The sequence below is a fragment of the Acanthochromis polyacanthus genome, chromosome 20 (assembly GCF_021347895.1).
Source record: "Acanthochromis polyacanthus isolate Apoly-LR-REF ecotype Palm Island chromosome 20, KAUST_Apoly_ChrSc, whole genome shotgun sequence".
In the NCBI taxonomy this organism is placed as follows: domain Eukaryota; kingdom Metazoa; phylum Chordata; class Actinopteri; family Pomacentridae; genus Acanthochromis; species Acanthochromis polyacanthus.
Window position 1 is genome coordinate 7,344,556 of NC_067132.1, and position 24,882 is coordinate 7,369,437.

At 41.5% G+C, this 24,882-nt stretch overlaps 1 protein-coding gene across 1 annotated transcript in view; it reads right to left on the reverse strand.

The window, feature by feature from the left end:
• kcnh2b (potassium voltage-gated channel, subfamily H (eag-related), member 2b) overlaps positions 1-15,592 on the reverse strand; it is a 374,335-nt gene extending 358,743 nt beyond the window's left edge. Inside the window, exon 1 of the mRNA XM_051940813.1 lies at positions 14,257-15,592. Within this exon, the coding sequence (XP_051796773.1) occupies positions 14,257-14,332 (76 nt within the window). The 5' untranslated portion in view covers positions 14,333-15,592. The remainder of the gene's footprint in view (positions 1-14,256) is intronic.
• Positions 15,593-24,882: the final 9,290 nt, after the last annotated feature.

A 24,882-nucleotide genomic window follows, 5' to 3' on the forward strand; every position in this document is an offset into this window, starting at 1 on the left:
ACACACTCATAAAAAGCATCCTTGACTAAAAAACTGGAAGTGCTGTGTCTCTGTGTTCCAGCTCCATCGCATTTATAGCTTGTTTGACTAGAAAAGTGTCATTCACTATGAAAAGTGAATTATTTCTGATGTTTTCTCAAGGGATTAAATCACACGTCATCTGTTGGTCTTTATCAGGAATAATCTTCAGACACCACATACCTGAAGGCTGAAGGTTCATGACCTCATGTTGTAGTGTCATATTTATTGGGTACGACATGCTAAAAGTAAAACATGATATAATTATGGCAAATGCTGTTAAACTAAAGAATAGAGTTAAGACATGTATATAAAACAAATAATGAAGAATATTCTGGCAATGACTGATGCTTTGATAGCAGAGTGTGTCTCTTGAGGACACAGATCATAAAGTAAAACAGGTATTTTTGGTGTGAAAACAGATCTCATGCTTTTTAGAAAATTAAATATGGATAACTCAGAATATAATGGTGTAAACCTAAAGCAATATAACTTTTAAAAGAGGTGTATCAGAAACGTAGCAATACATAAGTGTCTAATATGCATGAAAATAATAGAGATGAATGTAGAGGAGACCTGGACAGAGTCTGAACATGTTCTCTGTAAAACAGGACCGAATGATAAACTGATAATGTCCTCTGTAGGGAGAGATCTAGGGGTGAAATATCAGAAACTGATGTCACGATCTGACCAATAGATTCAGAAAAAAGTATAACAGTGTCAGAACTGTCTTTCCAATAGTACGTCCTATAGGCATGGAGAAAGTGACCAACACCTAACAGCATAAAGACAATGCACAGCTCAGTATCTTTAGTTTTTCTTGGGGGTGATAAATACTTCTAAGAACTGCTCCTGGATTTCCTGTCGACAGTAAATCCTGCTGCTTCTGAATGCTGACTTCTCCTGATGATGTTTTGAAGATCTTTAAAGAAGCTTTTTGGACATTTGAACACAGTATAGTCTTAGACTCTGGTCCATGATTTGAGACTTAGAGCCCACTCCAATGTTCTCCAATTAAGTGGGAGAAATATGTGCATGTATTGGTATCAGCACTACATCAGCACATCAGATATTGGCTAAAATGCAGTATCATCCATTCCTAGCTGAAATCCTTGAAGCACCCTCTACAACGAGGACGTCACAGTGAGAGAATCAGTCAAACTCCTCTTCAACAACAACCATCAGAGAGCAAATCATCAAACAGCTTCCATTTGTGAAAAAGCGTGCATGAGGATCTGCTGGGTTATGAACTGAAATGAATAAAACTCTGAGTTAAGTGTCCAATTGCTGTTAGTGAGTTTGAGAATTACATGCATTATTACCAGGTTCTGCCTGCAGGCGCAGTCAGATGGGGAAATGGAAGTTGTAGCTGAACAATATCAGACTGTGCAGTGTGAATGAACAACATTTATTATTATCCCTCTCAGGTCAGAAGAGATGTTGCGAAGAGATTAACATAACTATGGAAAAAAAAAATTCTGAAGTGACATTTTATAGGGCCTTGGTGATAGATTACAGCCCCTCTACGGTCCTAATGAGGATTAGATAATATAGACAGTATATAGTTATAGTACAGTAATAGTATAGATAACAGATGGAGCGTTTTTTAGTATATGATCAGTTCCAGGTGTATGTTTAGTCATACATTATCTGGTGAAATAATGACATGTGGAGGAGGATGTGACATCAGGGGACCAGGTTAGCTTTGAGTAGAAATAAAGCGTAACCCCTGGTGATGCTTCCAAACATGCTTTGATTCAACAGAATGCACAACAACACAACACACTGTAAGGTCTACAAACACAGTCCACTGAGACTCAGGTCAGGAATATCCTACTATAGTTAACAAAGCACCTGAGTCAGACAGCTCCTGCAAAACAAAGCAGCTCAAGAAAGACTTGATGTTTTACTTAGGATTGTCAAAGAAAACCAATTTGGATTTCTGTCGTTTCAGTGTAAATAGCCTTGAGTTTTTAGAGATATTCAGTCTGCAGTATTATAAGCTGGTTGTGACAAGAAACTCAACTCTATTTATAAAGCGCTTTGAAAACAGCAGCCACTGAGACAAAATGCTGTACAATAAACAATAATTAATAAGCTTAAAACATTAAAAACAATAAATAAAAACATACACATATTAAAACAGCAGCACAATAAAACAAGAGCAGAGTCTCATGCTTTGTTAAAAGCCGGTGAATAAAAATAAGTTTTGTTTTAAAAAACGAAAGTGAGGGAGCCTCTCTGATGTGCAAAGGGAAATTATTCCATAATCTGGGAGCAGCAACAGAGAAGGCTCTATCTCCTCTGAGCTTCCGCCTAGACCTTGGAACCTTCAGAAGCAGCTGATAAGTTCATCTGAGGGTTTGTGAGGGGGTATGAGGATGGAGCAGCTCAGAGAGATAGGGAGGGGCCAGACCATTTAAAGCTTTAAAAACAAATAAAAGAACCTTAAAATCAACTTTAAAACGCACGGGGAGCCAATGGAGGGAGGCTAAGACGGGTGTAATGTGCTCATATTTTCGAGTGCTGGTTAAAAGACGGGCAGCAGCATTTTTGAGCCAACTGGAGATGTGCTAGGGCAGACTGGCTAGCTCCAAGGTACAATGAATTTCAGTAATCCAGTCTGGTAGTAATAAAAGCATGGGTGACCATTTCAAAGTGCTCTGGTGTTAAAAAGGGCTTCACTTTGGCTAACCGACACAGGTGAAAGAAGCTAGTCTTCACCACGGCACTGATTTGATGGTCAAGTTTAAAATCAGAGTCCATTTTAAAACCCAGGTTGGAAAAGACTGGCTTAACACAGTGAGCCATGGGGCCCAGTCAACAGGGGGAGACTCATAAGGGCCACTGGGACTGAACACAATTACCTCAGTTTTTTTCTCGTTAAAACATAGAAAATTTAAGGCCATCCAGGCTTTAAAGTTATTAAGACAGGACAGAAGCGGTGTGACCGATTGACAGTCTTTCTTTTCAACGGCACATAAATTTGTGTGTCATCCTCATAAAAACGGAAGGCGATGCTGTGCTTTCTGAGGATGGATCCCATAGGAAGTAGGTATAAGGATAAAAGGAGAGGCCCTAAAATCGAACCCTGTGGGACCCCAAAAGACAATGGAGCAGCGGGGGATTCAAAGATATCGAGGCTCACACTCATAGTTCTGCCAGACAAATAGGACCTAAACCACTGCAGTGCACTACCACTAATGCCCACCGAGTGCTGCAAGCGAGATATTAAAATGTTGTGGTCCACTGTGTCAAATGCAGCAGTTAAATCCAGAAGTACAAGAACCACATAATCCCCAGAGTCATTTGCCAGGAGAACATCATTAAAAACCCGTAGCAATGCTGACTCCGTGCTATGCAGAGTCTTAAAACTAGACTGAAAAAACTCCAATACATTGTGCTCATCTAAAAAGGACTTCAGCTGGGCATGAACAACTTTCTCTAAAAATTTTGGAAAGAAAGGGCAGCTTGGAGATTGGTCTGAAGTTAGATAAAACTGTGGTGTCAAGGCCAGGTTTCTTAAGCAGCGGTTGGACTACAGTGTGTTTAAAACTAGTGGGGACCACGCCAGTGAACAGACAGCTGTTAATGATGGTTAAAACTGACTGCCCAATAAATGGAAAAACCTCTTTGAAGAAATGAGGTAGGATGGAGTCATGAGGGGACCCTAATGGCTTTATGTGGTCGACAATGTCTATTAAAGACGACAGAGTAACAGACTCAAATTTATAGAGCTCAGCCGGGCAACGGACAGAGTCAGAGGGGTCGACGGCAGGAGCTGAGATCAGAGGCCTTGTGCTAACAACTTTATCAATAAAAAAACTCCTGAAAGTTGATGCACAGTTCCATGGATGCTTCCTGGCAAACAGGCTTGGGAACATTTAAAACAGAATCAATGGTGTTAAATAAAACTCCAGGGTTGTGGCGGTTTGACTCAATGACTCCATCTAAGTGAGCTCTTTTGACTTCCTTAACCACAGTCTGATAGTCTCTCCAGCAGTCTTTTAAAATTAAAAACGACACTTGCAGCTTGTCCTTCTTTCACCTGCGCTCGGCTCTACGACACTCCTTCCTGGCTGCTCTAGTTGCGTCGTTGAACCAGGGCTCCAATTTTGCTCTATGTGCAGTCCTTAAAGGAGCCACAGAGTTCAAAATACCTTGACAGAAAGAATGAAACCATGAGCTGAGTTCTTCTGTATCCATAGAGAATAGAATAGAGGGGACGCACAGCTAATTAAAAGCAGCAGAGAACCAGCCGGCAGAGAGGGAGTTAAAGACCCGACAGTCCCGAGCAGGAGCGCTAGATTTAAGTACAGCACATGAAAAGCCAACATTAAAAATCACAGGCTTATGATCAGAGAATACGTTATCACGGATCTCAATATTCGACACAGACAATCCATGAGATAGAACCAGGTCTAACGTGTGTCCGTGTTCATGTGTGGGACCCAACACACGCTGAACCACATTAAAAGAGTCAGTAAGACTTAAAAAGTTCTTCGAGAAACAATAATATACCAACATGCACAGTCACTACTCAGAGAAAATATAGAACTGGACTTAACGGCATCTTAAAATGTGCAATAAGTCAAAGCATTTTTTTTTATTGTTACTGGTGTAGTCCTGATGTCTAAACGACATATTTAAGTCTGAATGATCCCCTATTATCCAGATATCTAGGTAGATTACTTCACTGGTATTATTGTCAGAATGTGCAACCTTTGAACTGTAGACAGAATTGACAGCTGACTTTAAATGTTTAAACAATTAATTAATTAATTAATTAATTAAAAGTAACACAAGAAGAAAACATCACAAAGTCAGCAGCCTGACTCAGTAATGTCAGTTAAACAGGGATACAGCAGAATGTTTTCAATTCAAAATGACTTGATTCTTGAAATTTATGAAGCTTTAAATATGGGGCTGCACAGTGGCGTAGTCGTTAGCACTTTCGCCTTGCAGCAAGAAGATCCCTGGTTCAAATCCCGGGGTGGGCCTGGAGTTTGCATGTTCTCCCTGTGCATGCGTGGGTTTTCTCCGGGCACTCCAGCTTCCTCCCACAGTCCAAAAACATGCTGAGGTTAACTGGTTACTCTAAATTGTCCGTAGGTGTGAATGTGAGTGTGATTGTTTGTCTGTATATGTAGCCCTGCGACAGACTGGTGACCTGTCCAGGGTGTCCCCTGCCTTCGCCCGAGTCAGCTGGGATAGACTCCAGCACCCCCGCGACCCGAGTGAGGATAAAGCGGTGTATAGAGAATGGATGGATGGATGGACAGTGGGGTGGTGGTTAGCACCGTCACCTTGCAGCTAGAAGATCCTTGGTTCACGTCCCGGCCTTCTTTCTACATGGAGTTTCCATGTTCTCCTTGTGCATGTGTGGGTTCTCTCCAGGTTCTCCAGCTTCCTCCCACAGTCCAGAAACATGCTGAGGTTAATTGGTGATTCTAAATTGTCCGTAGGTGTGAATGTGAGTGTGATTGTTTGTCTATATGTAGCCATATGACAGATTATTACCTGTCCAGGTGTCCCTTGTCTTCACCCTAAGTCAGCTGGGACAGACTCCAACCCCCCATGACTCTAATGAGGATTCACCAGTATATAGATGATGGGTGGATGAACTGTGGTCAAATGTTAACACGTTACAGACGTAGCTACTGTAAGCTGCAGTCACTGACAGTCACAGAAGTTGATTCAAGGAAAGTTAGTTGTACCTCCTACGACGTCTAGATTTCAGGTGTGATTGGCTGTTTTAATTGAACATTAACTGAACCTTAATCACTGCGTTTACATCTGACTTTAGGTCAGTCCACTACAAAAATGTACATATTGCTAATGAGCGGAGGCACATAACCTGGAAAAAGCTGCTAATTATGAAGTCCAATTCAGGAAAAAGAAGAATTCATGTCTTGTGCAAAAGACAAATAATAGTGTGAAGCTCTTTTGCTCGGGGAACACACACAGCCTCTACCCCAGCAGGTCTCATGTTGCCTAGCTGGATGTGTGCCCGTTGGAGATCAGGAGGCAGTTGGGCATCTGTTGGACACCAAAGATCCAGAAAACAGGCTGTCAAATGAGACAAAGAGCAGCGTGAAGGAAGGAGCGAAGTGGAGAAGGAGGGCAGGAGAGGGCAGGAGAGAGCACATGAGAGCGCTGGTGTTCTATGCTGTGTTCTTCTGTGTGCCCCCTCGCTATCATGTGTGGGTGTCTGTGTACGAACAAGAGAGAATGAAGAAGACAAGAGACAGAGTGTGAGCGAGAGACGAGTGATTTCACACCATCGAAGTGCAATCTCCCAGCATTGACTCACTCCTGACTCCAGCAGCTCTGTAGCTGTTTACACCCTCCCAAAGAAACAGATGGAGCAGAGAAACAGAGCTAACTGCCGGAGAAGACCCTCAGCCTTCTCTTCATTCTGTAGTGTCATTACAGCAATAGATGAACACTAATATCACTACATTTCTCAGCACTTTTAGGATGACTGTGCGGCTGTAGGAGCATACAGGAGGGAAGCAGCTAAACGAAGACTCTTTGTTCTGTATCTCTGCCACAGCGGGAGAGAAATTAGACAAATCCAACAAGCCAGCCTGCAGATGGAACCCACAAATGTCTTGTTCCAGCCTAATCCATGTGTGCAGGCCATATGCTGCTGTGGGTGTGTGCAGCATTTGTATTTTACAGTAGCACAGAAGGCTCCTCTTTCTTCCAGCCCTGGGAACATCAAGGCCCTGCGCCTCGTGCAACTGATCCTAAATGAGCCCTAAATGCTCAGGTGGATGACCCGCTGCTATAGAGTGAAGACAGGTTGTGAAAGAACCACGATAGACGTCCTACGCCAATTCATGATGTTGTTCTGGTGGAAAATCAATTCATTTCAAGTAAGTAAATCTGGGAACAATTTTCATTATATGAACACAGACTCAGGTGGGGGGTATTCAGTATCTCTAGCAATCACTCCAGAAACAAAATCTTCCCTGAACTGGAACAATACCCTCAGAATAAAATGGGACAGCCTTGTTTCTGGAAGTGCTTCAGTGGTCCAGATTAGGAGGAAAGGTTTATTTTGTCCAATGAATAAAATCTGCAGAGATAAATGGATATAATGTCATGAAAAAAAAGAATGTGTATTCTGGATGCTTTCTGTACCTTAACCTGAAAGATGACGTCCCAAAACTGAGCAGCACGTTAAATACAGTCTTCCCCTAAATACACTGTCATGGCATTTTCCATTCCTTCAGACTGATATGTAGAAGTGCAGCAGAGCTCTTTGCCCCCTTAACATCTCTGACTGAATGAAATGACTCATGGAGAACATCCCTGTCCAGCTGCTGCCAACATACTGCAGCAAGTTCAGCTGAAATACTGAAATACTCACTGACTTTTCTCATGAATGAAATACTAAAACTAAACCATGTGGAATCACATGTCACTGTCACCTGACGTTTTTATTTCATTTTATCGTCAGAATATTTCTGTGATTTGAGTCCTGCATCCCAAGATATGATGCTAAATGACAAAAACACATTAAACCAAGCAACACAACAATAAGTGGCTGCAGTGTATCAGTTTAATCAGAGCCTTCAGTGTTTAGTTGTCCTATTTAGAAGGAAAAACTCTGATTTAACAATCTGATAGGCTGAGGAACAAAAGAGTTCCCTTGAGCCTGATTCTTGTGTTTGATGGTAAAAGCAGATAAACTATGACAGGAATCTGATGTAGGGAAATATTATCTGCCAGAGACATACAAACAGAAACATTATTTTTGTAAATGCAGCTTAAACTTTAACTCAAGCAACATGTCTGAACCCGCCGGCCAGCAGCAGATGGGTCCCCCCACATAAAAAGCCGGGTTCTGCTCAAAGTTTCTTCCCATTAAAAGGGTGTTTTTTCTTGCCACTGTCACGTTCGGGCTGCTCTGGGGGTTCAGGGGGTTCATATGGGTTCTATAAAGTGCCTTAACACAATTTGACTTGTAATTGAATTGAACTGAATTGAGCAGACACTCAGGAGTGTGTACAGAGGAGCTTTAAACTGAACAGAGAAACAGCTGATCCATGTGCTGACTCTGTACTCCACAACACTTATAGATATGAAAAACAATAACAGGACCTCTTTGGTGTGTTTAAGAAGAAAATATATGTGTGGTTGTGGCTTTCTACAAAAAGAACCTATATGTGCACTCCAGGATAAAGCAACAGAACCACAGACAGTCGAATATTTATAGGAGGAAACCTGTTCTGTGTTCTGGACCAGAATTGTTCATAAGGAGGCCTTAAACTCGTTATTATGACTTTTTTGGATTGATATTTGGAACATCAGGAAGCCCTCTTTAAAGACTCCTGCAGTGAGAACCAGGTGTTCTATTTCATTCTAGGTGAGCTGGGGAGCTGAATTGCAGCATGTGGGGAGGGGTAACATGGGAAAGAAATCTAGATATGCCATTTTGATACATAAAGGTGAGTTTTAGGGAATTTAAGGGGATTCAATCAGTGACTGGAGAGGAATTTTAAACAGCAACATTTTCCTGCAGTTCCAGCAGTATAGTGACTGAATCACCAGCCAGCTCTATTATCTCTCATCCAGCGTCTAGCAGCACATATTTATGGAAAACAGGCGAATATATTTTCCTGTATCACTTTCTAGTGAGACAGATGGTCCAATATGTTCCACATGCTAACTGTAAGCTGAAGACTAACTTGTGATTTAGTGATCTATGAATAAACAGGATTTTACTTGGAGTACACACCTGTCAATCCCATGTGCCTCCCTCAAATCTGGTGCGTCTGTTGATCATTTATTACAGTGAACTAAATCACTTTGTTGTTCTTTTAGATGTGATTAAAGCATCAGGATATTTTAAAGTACTGTAAAAATACAGCATCAAGTTGTTCTCTTTGTTTCTGACTTCGTGTCCTCAGGTGTGTTCCGACACGAACAGAAATCTGGCAAAATGGAACACAAGTATGTAGAAGTATTTCTGGGAGTCTATAAATGTGCTTCAGTTCTGTCCATCACTGGAGATATGGGATGGGACCTCCAAACATCAGACATTAATGCTAAATGCTTCTCCCTTGGAACAGACTGGTGGAGATGTCCAGCCAGAGGATCACTAAAAAGATATTTAATTGCAGCATCTCCTGGGCTAATGAGCTAAAGTATATATTTCATTTGAACAATTTATCATTTATTTTTCATAACAGGTTATTCAATCTATTTAAATTAATGCTCATTTGATGTTTTACTGTCCTGTATATGAGGACATCAGGGAGGAAGTTTTCAGGAAGATGTCCACTGTTTGTGACGATTTCTTTTGGTTGGATGAACATGAAAAACTAGAGATTAACCTTTTTCATGTCAGAGTTTCTTTTCCAGGTCTGGATAGAATGAACATGTTTAGTTTGAGAACTGAGCAGCAGAATAATGTATGTTTGGATGTTCTGCTGCGATGCTGGTATACTGGTGTCTGGTAAACCCATGAGGGTTGAACATGAAAATAAAGAAATCAATCAATCATATATAATCAAGCAATTTCCAAGAAACTGCTGAGAATTGTCATATTTGTCAGTTGATCACATCTAGTGTATTCAGAGCATTTCCAGCAGCGGGTCAGAGTTTTTTGAATTAAAATTAACTATCATATCATTGACAGTGTAATGAAGCAACACGAGTACAAAAAAGCTCCTCAGCCAGAGTTTCTGGACAACAACAGAGCTCTGTGACAAAGAAGAATAACACACATCTGTCATGACACACATATTTATGAACAGAATATTCTTCTGCTCCACACTTCTGAGTCTTTCACATTTACGGTTCTTTTACTCAGTGAATGTCTCTATTCTCTGTATTTGTGGGTCAAAAGGTGCTCCTGTTCTCTCTGATCAGGTAGCCTAGAACAGAAGCAGATCATTTGTTCTGATCACTGTAGCATCTGTTTATCACCTGCAGCGAGCACTTCAATGCTAGAAACGATTTCAAGAAGATGTCAAATGTGGAGCTACCTGCAGCTGGTTCAGAAACACTGTACATCTGTGTGTGTGTGTGTGAGTGTGCACGCATGAGGGTGGGTGGGAGTGTAGGTGGAGGAGTGGGGAGGCGAGGGGGGTGGTTGCCATGGTGTCGAAGTGTTTGTACTTGAGCTGTAGGACGGTAACATCCTCCCCAGAGTGCGGCGGCTTCAAGGCTTGTAATTGGGCAAAGTCTTCTCCGAGGAGCGCCAAATCGTCAACAACACACGAGCCAAAAGGTTGCGGTGACCTCACAGCGAGGTCAGATGTGTTGTGGGTTGTTGTCGAGGAGGAACGCCGGCTGTCTGAGCAGACTGATCTGTGTGGAGCAGCATGGATACCAGGCATGGGGATCACAGTGCAGTAAACAGAGAGGAATCCATGCTCAGAGGATCGGTGTACAGTAAGCAGAGACGCTAACAGTCCATAAAATACCCCTGCTGGAAAAACTGGAGGGCCAAATTTCCACGTGTTTGAGCACCGTTTCCTTTATACTTCTCTAAAACCTAATGGCGTTCATTGTTTTATCCAAATAGGAGAGGTATTCTGCACAAATAGCAAACCACAGACTAAACATGTCGTCCCCCATGAATTATGCATTCTCTGACAAGGCCACTTGCAAATGAGAGTCTTCAAGCAGCACAGCCTTCGGCCAATCAGTGCAGTTTCAGAGTCTGCCAACAGAGGAAGGAGGAGAGCAGGTCTGTGGAGAGGTGGATATGTCACAAATTATTCACTCTGACCAACTGTGTTTCCAACATTTTGGCCCTGCAGCAGTCAGTGTTGACACAAAGAGTCATGATGAGTGTAGGAGGAATTCACACAGCAATTAATCAATCACAGAAATGAATGAACAAGCCCCTGATGTTTGAGTGAATGGATCTTAGAATGCCCTCTCACAGACTGGTCATCCCCCCCTCATTATTTCTCCTCTAGTGGATTCATCAATAATCTCCATGCAGAACAACTCTGACCTCTGGCTCGTGTCTGTCTAATAATCTAATAAATAATCAGTTTCTACCTGCTGCCGTGCATCACTGTCCAGCTGCCTCCTGGCTGTTTAACTCATATATGCTGCTCATATCAGTGCACTTTATAGCCGTAGTTAATGTAATGCCATGGGGCTTTATGGAGATCATTTCTCGCTGCATGCATGATATCTGACTCATTAAAAATACATAAGTTGCACAGTTTTGTTTTATGAACCATGAATGTATCTGATACACTGAATCTCTAATCTGACTATACTTTATAAGCTTCACAGACCTGTTCCCCCATGTGTTTTCAGCTTCGATACACGCCATGGCTCCTAATTCTTCATGTCTTCAACTCTCATTTTTACACAAATTGAAAACATAACCAGCAGGAAGTATTTCTACCTCGGGCAGCGCTCAGACAGAGACAAATGTGAGAAAAAACACACAACTAATATTAATTTGACCGTGTGCCAGAGCAGAGGGCTCAGCAGGAAAGAAAGACCAAACATATGGCGGTCTGGTTGAAAGTTAACCTTTGTCAGGCTGTGGTGTCAATCACATACATGTAGGAGTGTATCATTGTAACACGATTAGATTGTCATTGCACACAGGACCCACAGCAGAATAAGCTCCAGTATGACCACGTTCCAGAGTCACAAAGCCTCAGAGCAGAACATTTCAGTCCTTTGGCGATCTCCGTTACTTGAAATGACCTTTGAATGGATCGTTTTTCATCGTCTTGTTTTAGCGTAGGGCTGGTTTTCCACTCTCACTGAGCACTAATTGAAAATCTGACAGTGAAGTTGTCTCCCTCTGACTTTAAGACTTTTGAATGAATCTTTTTTTTTCACAGGTTTAAAGTTTTTTTTACCTTGTTGAAACGTCTCTTTCATATGCTTGAAGACACATTACGATGCTGATTATTTCCGTCTTGTGTGTGTGTGTGTGTGTGTGTGTGTGTGTGTGTGTGTGTGTGTGTTCATCTGCAGCTTTCACTACAGCAAATTAACTTTTACTTTTACTGCATTTATTTGTGCATATGAACAGAAATTGAAATGATTGACACATGAGGGTGTTTTTTTTCCACTGGAGGGCTGCTCTTCAGATGAATTTACTCAGTGGAAATATTGCAGATTTTTAATGCAGACCACCCAGCTTGGTGCCTCTTATGAAGTTAATTCTGAGACCACTTTAGAAATGAGCTGCTTGATCAAACTGAAGTTCCACCTCTCTCACAGTATAGCAGGTGATGAAGGCCTGCACTGCGCTCCTTCATCATCTCATCTAAAGGTTTTGTGATCTGAGGACATTATTTTAAAACACTGAATGCTATTTCACCTCCTCTATGTTCCACACGAGATGGTTTCTTCCCATACTGTAACACAGCTAACAGGACAGAGGTGAAGCTCCCTCAGTCTGTTTCAAAGAGTAAAAAAATGAAAGAATGAAAGAGAAAAAAGGAAACCCACACCTAAACACTGTGGATAACACGAGAGGAGGCTTCAGGTTTCAGGGATGGAGAAGAAGAAATAGTCAGGTATGGTTACAGATCCTCAGGTGTGTGGTTAAAGATAGAGCTGTGATGATCAATCTGTTAGTTATCACCAGCTATCTTCATAATCAATTGAATACAGATATATCTAAAAGAATTTGCTGATTGGAGTTTATTAATGTAAATATTTTTGGTTTATTTCTTACTCTGTGACGATAAACTGAATATTTCTGTGCTGTGGATAAAACCAGACGTCATTTTGGGCTTTGGGAAACACTGATCTACATTTTTCATCGATTTATCGAGAATATGATCGACAATAAAATAATCACTAGCTGCATTTCTAGTCAGCATCTCCTGATCAGGTTAAACTTTCAGGATTTCAACCACACTGACATTAGAGAGAGAAGAGTCTAACAGCACCAACAGTCCTCCTCCATCAGACATCATCTCATGGTTAGCCTGACCAGCAGCCTGCAGCAGTCAATAGAAAACTCATCTGAATGACACTGAACACTGAATGAGACTTTTAACTGGTGGTGTAAATAATCTTCCAGCTCACAGAGAAACTTCCTGCCTCTGAACCAGCTGCAAATCTGCTGTATAGAAAAATTTAAGACATGAAGGCAGCGAGATAAGTCCACTGAGCAGCAGAATATGTTCACCTTTACAGAGGTATCCACGCTTTTCAGCACGGAAAAATAGGAATCACGCGACGAATGTCAATTAGACAACTCCAATGTCACTTATTCAACTCCACCGCACTTACGTATGTGGAATCACTTATCAGTTCCTCAAAACTTCACTTCAGCTGCATCCTACCAGTCCTTAAAGACACAACTGACCTTTAAATTCCCTGAAATCTGCATTTAAATCGCTTCTGAAAGAGATGTCTGTTAATGATAAACGTCCTCCAGCCACAGCCATCATCATCCTCACCTTCCTCCTCCACCCTGAGGTGAGCTGGTGCCAGAGACGTGCTGTTTGTGGCGGACGAGGCACGTCTGAAGTCCGGTCACACGTTCAGAGATGGAAACACCATGAATGATTTGCATCAAAGAAAACAGTGTGGGAGGGAGGACAGATGAACTGTAGATTCTGAAGTACTGACATGCCGCTGGGCTCTGATGTAAAATTTAGCAGCTCACATTTATTGTTTGTTTCTGAAGCTTGCATTTGTTTATTTTTTCCTTTCCAAGCAAACAAAACAAACAGATAATAGTTCCATGCTGATGAGCAGATGGAAGAGGGTTATTGAAGGGCAGTGGTTTCTGCATAAAAACTATTTTACATATCCAGACTAAGTGAACCACAGATAATCGATTCCACATCCCCATAAACAGATAAGAGTGTCCAAGTGTGGAGCAGACAGAATCAGTCAAGACAGCAGCAGAGGAAACTAAACTCATGTTATTGGTGAACCTAAATAGCCTGTAAAAGACAGGCTAAAATGATTCCTGACAAACTGCAGGGTTCATAAACAGCCTCCTCAGTGTGATCTCTTCAAGGAAGTTTAACACAGATAATCATTTTAAATGTGTTTCATTCAGGACAGAATCTCCTTCTCTCTGAGCTGTTCAGCTGCATCAGCAAACATCATTCTAGAAACCTGAATGTCAGTTAAAAGTCTCCATCATTAATCCTAAAGACAAACAAACAACCTCAGGTCAGAAATCAATTATTAACGGAGTTTTAATTTAAAATAGAAACTGGGCGGCTCAGTTCCATAAATTATCTTAAGGAAGATGAACTGGAGTCTTACTTTGACTGTCAAACTTCCTGATGATGGTGTCCAGGAAGGTGTTCTGTGGAGCCACATGGCCCCTCCGAACCGGCATCTTTTCGGCTGGACTTTCAGAGACTTTGCAGGACTTTAGTTAGAATCGCCCAAAGCTGCGTTTCCAGATCCAGCCGAGCGCACGATGCTCACTGCGCTCCCCGCATGGACACTCAGCCCCGCCGGTTTCAGGGCAGGAATCCGGGGGCCAAAGTTCCCCCAAGTTGCTCAGAGAGACAGCGGCTTTTTGGAGAATCTCCAGGAGAAAGTGAGGACAGGAGAGTTCTGGAAAGGAGGCGCACTGAACGCAAACGGATCGGAGCCGTTCCCAGCCTCCAGTCTCCAGGCTGAGAGCAGCGACTGAGTCTGTTTCTGTCCCCTGAGGGGAGGGCAGCCTGTCAGGGGGGATTTCTTGCAGGTCTCACAGTCGGTGGAGCACAGCGGACCTCTCATCCTGCACTACAGCCCGCTCCTCGCAGGAGCACCGGCAGAGCTTTCCGACGAGCGTGGCTGGATCCATAGTCAGGGCGCCGGGATGCGCGTTTCTATTTCTTCCTCCTTCCACCTCCTCTCTGGAGCTCTGGAGCGCTGTGTGTCAGAGAAACCACAAAGAGGTGATGAAAAGAAAAGAGCAGATCGTCAGCAGCTTGAATCGTCTTAGACCAGTGTTTAGGAGGTGTTCTCGGTGTCTCTCCTCCTCCTCGCTGTGCGCTCTGCCGGATGACTTCAGCTCCTCTGGCGTCTAGCTGCGCCTCTTTTAACCCTTTACTCATCAGGAGCTGCTCTCACGGTCAGGAGGGACAGAGGAGATGTCCTCAGCTTAAAGTCCACCTGAGGCTCCACAGTGGGCCCTCAGCTGCTAATTCCTCAACTTATTAGGAATTATTCTCATGAAATAAAATGGATCTTTTGTCACAGTTGGAGGAAACTGGAGGAAACCTGACGCCCTGAGGACAAAGAAGAGTTGCTCAGGGGTCCAGCTAACAGCTGCTGCTGACAGGTGTTGTGCTTTGTACCTGTCTGCTTCCTGGATGGGAGGGATTCATCTCAGCCTCCTCTCTGCTGCCTTTGTCCTGCCCAGCTCTGTTCAGCCCTACACATGAACATTCACCTGCTCTCCCTGTCAGCTGCAGGATCCGGATCAGATGGAGGATCCGGATCAGATGGAGGATCCGGATCGGATGGAGGATCCGGATCAGATGGAGGATCCGGATCAGATGGACCAGAGGACCAGAGGAAACAGAAGGAAAAGCGGCCGTTCTTTTCCGTGCTTCAGGGCTGGATGGGGAGTCTCCACTCACGCTGCTCTGCTACGTCACACCGCCGGGGTTCCCCCCTTCCGTCATGCTGTGATGATGCCTTCACGAAGTGTCGGATATTTCAGTATCAGACTGAAGCGCACATGGAGGAGATCGCCAGAGAGGGTACAGAACAAGACACTTATTAAATCATGAAAATTCTTTGCTTCTTTATCTGAAGGAGGATTGAGAGTGTGAACATGTAGATATTTTTCATTAATCTAACTAAAATCAATGTATATTGTATCTGACTCTATGTCACATAATGTTATGGAACAAAATAAAGAAAGATGATCAAGGTCCTGAGAGTTTCGCACATTAACCTACATGAACTGACTTTGATGACTGGCTTTTCCTTGGCTTCAAAATGAGGTCGTAATAATTTTTTTTTAGATCAGTTCCTTTATTAATCCCACAGTGGAGCATTCTGCAGTGCAGAGGGGAAAGTGCACACATGTGGGGACATTAGTAGAAAAATGAACAAACAGATATTGTACAGATTCCTTTGAATGTGGAAAATGATGAAACAGAGGATTATTCTTAATGCACACAACACTGATGTTGTACAGTCTTATCCAGAAGCAAACAACTGAGTCTGAATTTCCAAAACACAGGTTTGGGTGGACTGAAGCTGCACCATGGTGAAATATGATTTTCAGTGTGTTGTTTAAACCAGTTTATGTCTCCTAATGCTGCAGGCGGCTGAGACAGAACTAACTCTGTGCTACTTATCCACATACAAAAGTGTTGACCAAGATCTTGTATTGATGATAGGAGAGTTGAACCGCTGTACAAAGTCTTCTCCAGAACATCCTAAAGATTCTCAGTGGGGCTAAGGTCTGGACTCTGTGGAGGTCAAACCATCTCATGCTCCCTGATCCTCTCATTCTCAGTGTGAGTCCCATGAATCCTGACATCGTCATCGCTGAACATGCCTGTGCCATCAGGGAAGAAAAACTCCATTGATGGAAAGACCTGGTCATTCAGTATATTCAGGTAGTCAGCTGATCTCATTCTTTGGGAACATAACGTTGCTGAACCTGACCAACCCCAGATCATAACCCTAACCTCCACAGGCTGGTAGACACTAGCCATGACGAGTGCATCACTTCATCCGCCTCTCTTCTTACCCTGATGCTCCCATCACTTTGGAACAGGGTAAATCTGGACTCATCAGACCACATGACCGACTCTATTTGTTCCTGGGAGATGATGGTTCACCACTATTCTTCAGGTTTTAATAACGTGTTGGACGGTTCTTAACCTGATTTTAGTAATTTAATTTCTTTAGTTGTTTTCTTTGCTTGATGCATGCTAACAGACAGATTAACATCCTTTCCATGACCACAGGATATGTCTTCCAACATGGTTGTTTAAGAAATGAGAGTCTCCTGACTGCATCGGCTAGGGTTAAATAAGATGTTTCATCACTGCAGTATCCAATGGAAGGATCTTGCCTATTTGTTGAGTTAAATCCAAGTGAAGACATTTTCTTTGGAAAGGCAGTGTATTTACACTATTGATGAAAAGTTTGGGGTCACCTAGACAATTTCATGTTTTCCATGAAAACTCACTTTTATTCATGTGCTAACATAACTGCACAAGGGTTTTCTAATCATCAGTCACCCTTTCAACACCATTAGCTAACACAATGTAGCATTAGAACACAGGAGTGATGGTTGCTGAAAATGTTCCTCTGTACCCCTATGGAGATATTTGTGAGGGAGCTGATGAAGCATCCTCCTCACTACTGTAAAGCTGCATGAACTGACAGACTGATACAGGAAGTTATTTTGGTTTTGTTATGTTTATTTGATATCCCTCTAACTTCTCCCTCTGAGTTCTGTTTCCAGGGGGCGTGTTCATGAAGTGCACACTTGGAGATGCACCCAGGGGTGGCGCACCTGGATTTGATCAGTGATTAGATCATACCAGGCAGTCGAGATAGAGAGGGGGGGAGTTGTTAGAGTGTTTGATTTTGTTTAGATTTTTGTTTAGTTAATTCTTTGGTTTATTATGGGTTTCATTTTCCTGTATAGTTCTGTGTATGTTGTGGAGATGGGAAAAGGAAAACCTGGCTAATACACTCAAGGAGTGTATTAGCCAGGTAAATCTGGTGGGGGAGATGAGTTTGGTGTGAGGAGATGGTGATAATGGTATGATCTGGAATGATTAGGTGGCAGGTGTGAGGAGTGTGCGTGTGAGAGGGGTCAGGCTGTGTGCTCTGCTGAACAAGAATGCTGCCACATGTTCTTCCTGCACCGTTTGTTGCCTCTTCAGAATCTTTTATTGTAAGTTTTTGGATTAATTAAAAACCCAGAAAAAATATCAGAGCTCTGGAAAAAAAACCTCCTGTCTGCTGTGGCTCTTTTTACTATCACACTCCACCCCTCCATACCACTTGGCATTTCCATCCGGCTTGTGAGGTTCCCAACATCTGAAACCTTACAATATTCCATTAAAAATCAGCCGTTTCCAGCTAGAATAGTCATTTACCACATTAACAATGCCTAGTCTTTATATACTATATATGCTGATTTCCATTCTCCTCACAGAGGCAACAGTAGCCTCACTGAGTAATCTGAAATCTTCACTAACAACTCAGATTTGCTTTGGTCATCATCTAGCCATTGTTTCAATTCAAAAGTTGTGTTGACTTTTTTTCTGTCTGAACTTGAAGGCAGCAACAGTCAAAGCTTTTCCCTGCATGTCCAACATCCTCACAGTGTCTGAGCCCTTGTAATTCAAGATTTCTACATCCATGCAGGCAGTAACATGTATTTGTTTCCAGCTCTGTCAAATCCAGGCCGACAGCCACACCGCTACTCTGTGAATACATTCATCAAAATGACCTGTTCTGTGAATGCATCCATCTCCCCCAGTGATCAGATGATTTAATGATTGGTTAGATGTGATAAATGGCAGCCTTGTAGTTGAACGAGGACTGAAGAACCATTCATCATAATATGACATTTTGGTATGAATTAAAAATGCATCGCTTTTTGCTCCTATTACTTCCAGTAGTATTTACTCCAGCAGCTGAGAGTCAGAGGAGGCGTGCTGGTCAGCCTTCCCATCTCAACTCCCTTATTTAGTCAGGAAAACAGAGAGGCAGGAGGAGGGGAAGGTGAGAGTGGAAGGAGGAAAGGAAAGTCGGTTTGTAGCCATGGATCACAGCCTGTCACTCTCTTTCTGCTTTTACACCCAGACAGACAGGCAGACAGGCAGACAGGCAGACAGACAGACAGACAGACAGACAGACGGACAGAAAGGTAGCTAAAGTTCCTTACAGAGTCCTTAATGCATTAAACTTAGCAAAATATTGAATGTTAGTCTGAATAAATGCAGAGGCGTCACTCTGACACATCCATTAAAAGCCACAACTTCCTATAATGACTGAACGTTTCTGCAGCAAATTAAACTCCATCATCAGCAGTATCACTTTCCTGTCAAACAGTGTGTTTTCCATATCGGCAATTCTTCTCGGCACGGCATGCAAACAGGTTTTTACTCAGGCTGAATGTGTGGAACCAACCGGAAAAAAAGAGGATTAATGCTTCTTTAAATGCAGAGAGGACGAGAGGCTTCCAACTCTTCACATTTAACTTCTTTAAATAAATGTTTGCAGCTTTATTTATTCACAACAAAATGAGTCACAGAAGGATCTCACACTTTCATCTTTGGAAAAAGTAATTCGAATTTTCACATCATTAATACATGAGTTGTTTGTGTCTGGTTCCTGTGAATCTTCAGAGTTTAGACTACCAGTTTGGAAGTTACATCTAAAGGAGGGAAGCTTGAGACGGAAGCAGTTAACACTGAGGCGACTGTTTCTGCACAGCTGGATGATGCAAACTTGTGCCACAGCTGTTTAATTAAATAAGTCTACTGATAATATTAGTGTTATGTGTGAAGAAAAAGAGTTTTATGAGGATGTTTTTATGTAATTTGATCTTTAAACTAAAACCTTGGGTAGTTTTATATCACTTACACCCTCCAGATGCTAATTTGAGAGCAAAATAGTCTGTTTTGTGAAAATGTTCATTACAAGCAAAACTATTTATTGCTCTGAAAAATATATGAAAAGAAGCCTGCAACTATTTAAACAATAAGATTCAGTTGTGATTTCATTAATGAAGCTCTGTTTTATGACTATAAAAATAATGATATCCGTATAATATATAATATATACTCATCAGCCACCGTATTAGGTACGCCTGTTTCAATTGCTTGTTAACACAAATAGCTAATCAGCCAATCACATGGCTGCAGCTGAAAGCATTTATTCATGTAGACATGGTCCACACAACCTACTGGGGTTCAAACCGAGCATCAGAAAGGGGAAGAAAAGACTTTGAATGCAGTATGGTTGTTGTTTTGAGTATTTCAGAAACTGCTGATCTATTGGTATTTCCACTCACACCATCTCTCAGGTTTACAGAGAATGGTCAGAAAAAGAGAAAACATCCAGTGAGCTGCAGTTGTGTGGACCAAAATGTCTTGTTGATGTGAGAGGTCAGAAGAGAGTGGACAGACTGGTTGGAGGTGATAGAAAGGCAACAGGAACTCAGCTAATCACTTGTTACAACCAAGAAATGCAGAATACCATCTCTGAACCACAACATGTCCAACCTTGGAGAAGATGTTCTACAGCAGCAGAAGACCACACCGGGTTCCTGTCAGCTAAGAACAGGAAACTGAGGCTACAATTCACACCCCACCGAGCATTTTTCGGTCTAAAAAATGTCTAATATACGTCTAATGGTCCTTAGACGTCTAGGCTAAAATGGTCTACCGGCGGTCTAAAAATGAAAATTTTTTTTAGCTGTCTAAGCATTTTTTTTTGTTTTAATCCAGCATACCGGTATTATTTATACAACTTACATTCGTTTTTTTATTTAATATTAAATAATTAAAGGATTACATTCTTTCGTCTAGATACTGGCGAAAATATAGACCTATTAAAGACGGGCGAATTTCCGTCTAAACTTAGACGACATGTCTATTAGACGTCTAATGCTCGGTGGGACAGACTCACCAAAACTGGACAATAAAAGATTGGAAAAATGCTGACTGGTCTGATGAGTCTCCATTTCAGCTGCAACATTCAGATGGTCAGAATTTGGTGTAAACAACATAAAGCATGAATCCATCCTGCCTTGTATAAATGGTTCAGGCTGCTGGTGGTGTAATGGTGTGGGGGATATTTTCTTCGTACCAAATGAGCATCATTTAAACTCCACAGCCTACCTGAGTATTGCTGCTGACCATGTCCATCCCTTTATGACCACAGTGCATCATCTTCTGATGCTACTTCCAGCAGGATAATGTTCCATATCTCAAAGCTCAAATAATTTCAAACTGATTTCTTGAACATGACAATGAGTTCTCTGTACTCCAACGACCTCCACAGTCACCAGATCTCCATCCAGCAGAACCTTTAGGATGTGGTAGAATGGGACATTGGCATCATGGATGTTCAGCTGACAAATCTGCAGCAACTGCATGATGCTATCATGTCAATATGGACTACAATTTATTTATTTAAATCAGTTCTTAAAACCCACGTTTACAGACAGACCTTCCAGTAAAGTTCTCTTTTATTTCTCTTTTATTATTCTCTGCCCTTTTATCTATTTTTAAAATGATCACTGCTTGTAGTCCCTCTTTCTAACCTCCCTCTTCATTTTCTCTCTAGCATCCCTCCAAAAGCCCTTGTGTGATGTCATCCTTTAACCACCGTGTAATTAGCTATCCATTCTGTACATTTTGTCTTTTTTTATGTTCTGTCAAAGCACTTTGTGGATGTTCTTCCTAAATGTGCTATACAAATAAAGTTATTATAAAATCTCTGAGGAATGTTTCCAACATGTTGAAAGTATGACACCAAGAATTAAGATAGCTCTGAAGGCAGAAGGGGATCCAGCCTTTAACGATTAAGGTTTTAATTAAATGAGGTTTATGCCACTTTCTGATGATTCCTGTACATCCTGTTCAAAGATATACTGAAAAATAGAGAAAGCTATGGATATGTTTGGAAAAGTTGATCATAAAAAGATTCCTAAAAAGCCAGACAGCTGACCGTTTTCTCCAGGCGCAGAAAATATTTATTGACCAGTCCACTGGAATTGCACTGTAAACATGCAGATATGTTAAGTTAATGTCAATTTAAAGCAGGCATCATAAACATACATATGAAACATCTTTAAATGCACAATAGGTATTACTTGGATTGTATCATAGGTCCTTTAATCTATAAATACACAGTAGAAAAAGACTGTACAGGTTTCAGAACAAGAACTCTACTATTAGCAGTAGCATTCAGTCATATGATGACTACAGACTACAGATCCATCAGCAGAGATCTTCATCTGGACTTCATCTGCATCTGTTCATCCCATAATCATCCATCTATTACCCAGCTGGGTGCAAGTGTGGTCATCTTGTTGAATTGAGGTTCATGCATTTACAGACACACTGAACAGTCGCTCAGCGTCCGGACAGGTCGCCTCCTGTGAATATAGGAAACAGTGAACTGGTGGAGTCAAACTACACTGATCATCATTGATCACCACTGATCAACGCTGATCATCACTGATCAACGCTGATCATTACTGATCATCACTGATCGTCGCTGATCGTCAATGATCATCACTGATCAACATAAGATAAAGGTGGGGTTTGTGAGTCTCATGTCAAATTCAGGGACTATTGCTCACTGCCTGCCAGCTATTTGAGGGTCGTGCAGAGGACAGGGGGAAAAGAGAGAGAGATGTGGTAAAGGGGACATTGGGATTGAGAGGGCCAGTCAATCTAACACATGCTAACACATGCTAACTTGCTAAACAGACTCCACCTTTAACACATTCACCAGAATAATACTAGCTATACTATATACTAAAGTAATAATGATACTAGCTTCCTCTGCAGGGGAAAAGATTGATATCAAGTGTATCTGAAACATTTCATTTCATTTCCTTATACCTCCGCCAAGGAGGAGGAGCCTCGGCAGAGATATGTGATGATCGTCGTCTGTCAGTTAGCAACATTACTCACAATGGACTAACAGAGTTGGATGAAATTTTCAGGGAAGGTCAGAAATGACACAAGGACCAAGTGACTAGATTTTGGCAGTTTTTTCATTGAGTTAAAGATTTCAGCTGTTGGAAACGATACAAGGACTGAGCAGCCTTGGCAGAGTACTGCCCTCTCTGAGTGCTTTTCTAGTTCTGAAATGTGACACAGTATGACCTGACATATTGTGGGATAACTCACATTCCATTTTTAAACAAATATTCACTACAAATGTACAGAAATGATTTGAAATGCATCCAATCAGGAATACAGTACAAGTATTAACAGCAGTGAATGAGTGTCTTCATGTCAGCCACCTTCAGCCTGGTGTGTGTGAGCTCATAGAGAGACCAGATGAGAAATGAGGAAGCTTGTATTGATGGTTAATATGTGTCTGAGTCTGAGTGAGTGCGGCCACATGCTATGAAAGATTGATCGCAGCAACAACCAAATCCGTCAGACGTGATGTCCGTGATGTAGCTCTGGGAGGAGAATATGAGCTGGAGGGATGTTCTGTGTCGTATGTGGCCACATCCAATTAACTAACGCAATCAGCCATGTTGATGAATGGATTAGCACATAATTGCTTCAGAGGTGGGATCCTGATTGAATTATTCATGGCGACCAAAGGCCTAATGCATGTTACACTGGATGTGTGTGAATGTGTGGGGATGCATGTATGTGCCAGGGACCATGTGTTTGTGTGTCAGTCTACTGTTAATGGTAAGTGGGAGAAGAAGACAGATATGATGTCTGAGTGCTACTTTCCATTTATGACATACAGCTCTGAAGCCTTCTGCAGCAGAACGCTCATTCAAGATGAGCCAGACCAGAGCAGAATTTGATCAACGGCCACACAATGCACATCCGTTAGATTTCCGTCTCAGCCTGACTCTACCTGATCGAACTGCTAGATGTTGACCCACTAATACAGCGTTTGATAGAAACTTTTCATTCTTCTTAAATTGGAGAGATTTAGATTTTATCCATCTGATTTGGAAGCATTATTCTGTGTACACAGTTCACATTGGTTGATAAAGATGTTTATCGGTGGAAGAACCTAATCTGATTCTTTATCACCCCTAAACAGAAATCAAAACAAACTGATGTCCAATACAACTGCTGGAGGGAATGTGGAGAGGTCACGGCTGATCACACTCATATATTTTGGTCTTGCCCCATTATCCAGGTCTATTGGAGTAAGGTGTCGAGAATTTTATCAAAAATCCTAGGTTTTAATATTAACGTGACATTTACAACTCTTTATCTTGGGATCATCCCTGATGGTATGAATCCAAATGACGCTTACCTTCTTAAGATTCTGCTGCCAGCAAGTAAAAAAAATCACAAAATATTGGCTGTTACTGTGATGTAGACTTGTAATTCTTTCTGAGACCCTCACCTCTATATTTATTTTTCTAATTAACGTTATTGTTCTTTTTTCTTCATATATCTATTTCTAAGTGAATATGTATGTCTGTATGTATGTGTGTACGTATATGTGTATGAATGTGTGTGTGTATTAATTTATTTCAAGGTTTTTTTTTGTATGTTTGTTTTTTTTGGCCCTTATCATTTTTGTTGATGTTGGAAACATGGTTCCCCTGTTCATTGTTCGGAAAGTTTTCCTTTTAAAAATGTTAGAAATAAAACATTTTTTAAAAAAGATGTTTATTGGTCAGAGATGCTGATTATAAATCATAAACTATCAGTAATGTTTCACCATTCTAGTGCACTGAAGATTAACGATGGACTGATTCAATTTTTGAAGTATTCAGGAACACCAAAACTTCTGATATGAAGATTGTTAAAATAACATCTGTGCAGATGTTTCAGCCCTGACAGTATCTGACAGATGAGTTATGTAGCTGCTGTTTCTGTATTTCTTTCTATTATATTTAGATTTTAGCATTTAAGAATGTGCAGTTTGAGATGGACAGGTCTGATCTAAGTACAAACTAATCTGATGCTGATTTACATGAAAGTTTGTGTTAAATGGAGGTTGAAGCATGAACAGAGCTTATAGATCAGTTATATAAAATGTTAATACGTTAACGGGTAACCACACACTGTGCAAAAACTGATATATGAGTCTGAAAACACTTTAATAAATCCGTGTGCTTCTGATAAAGCCTGTACAGACTGAAAGCTGCTGGAAACTGTGCTTGTATTGGAAATATGAAACACCTGCTGCTGCCTGTCCACATGTCCATCAAGTTCATCTCAAACTAGCCTGTTG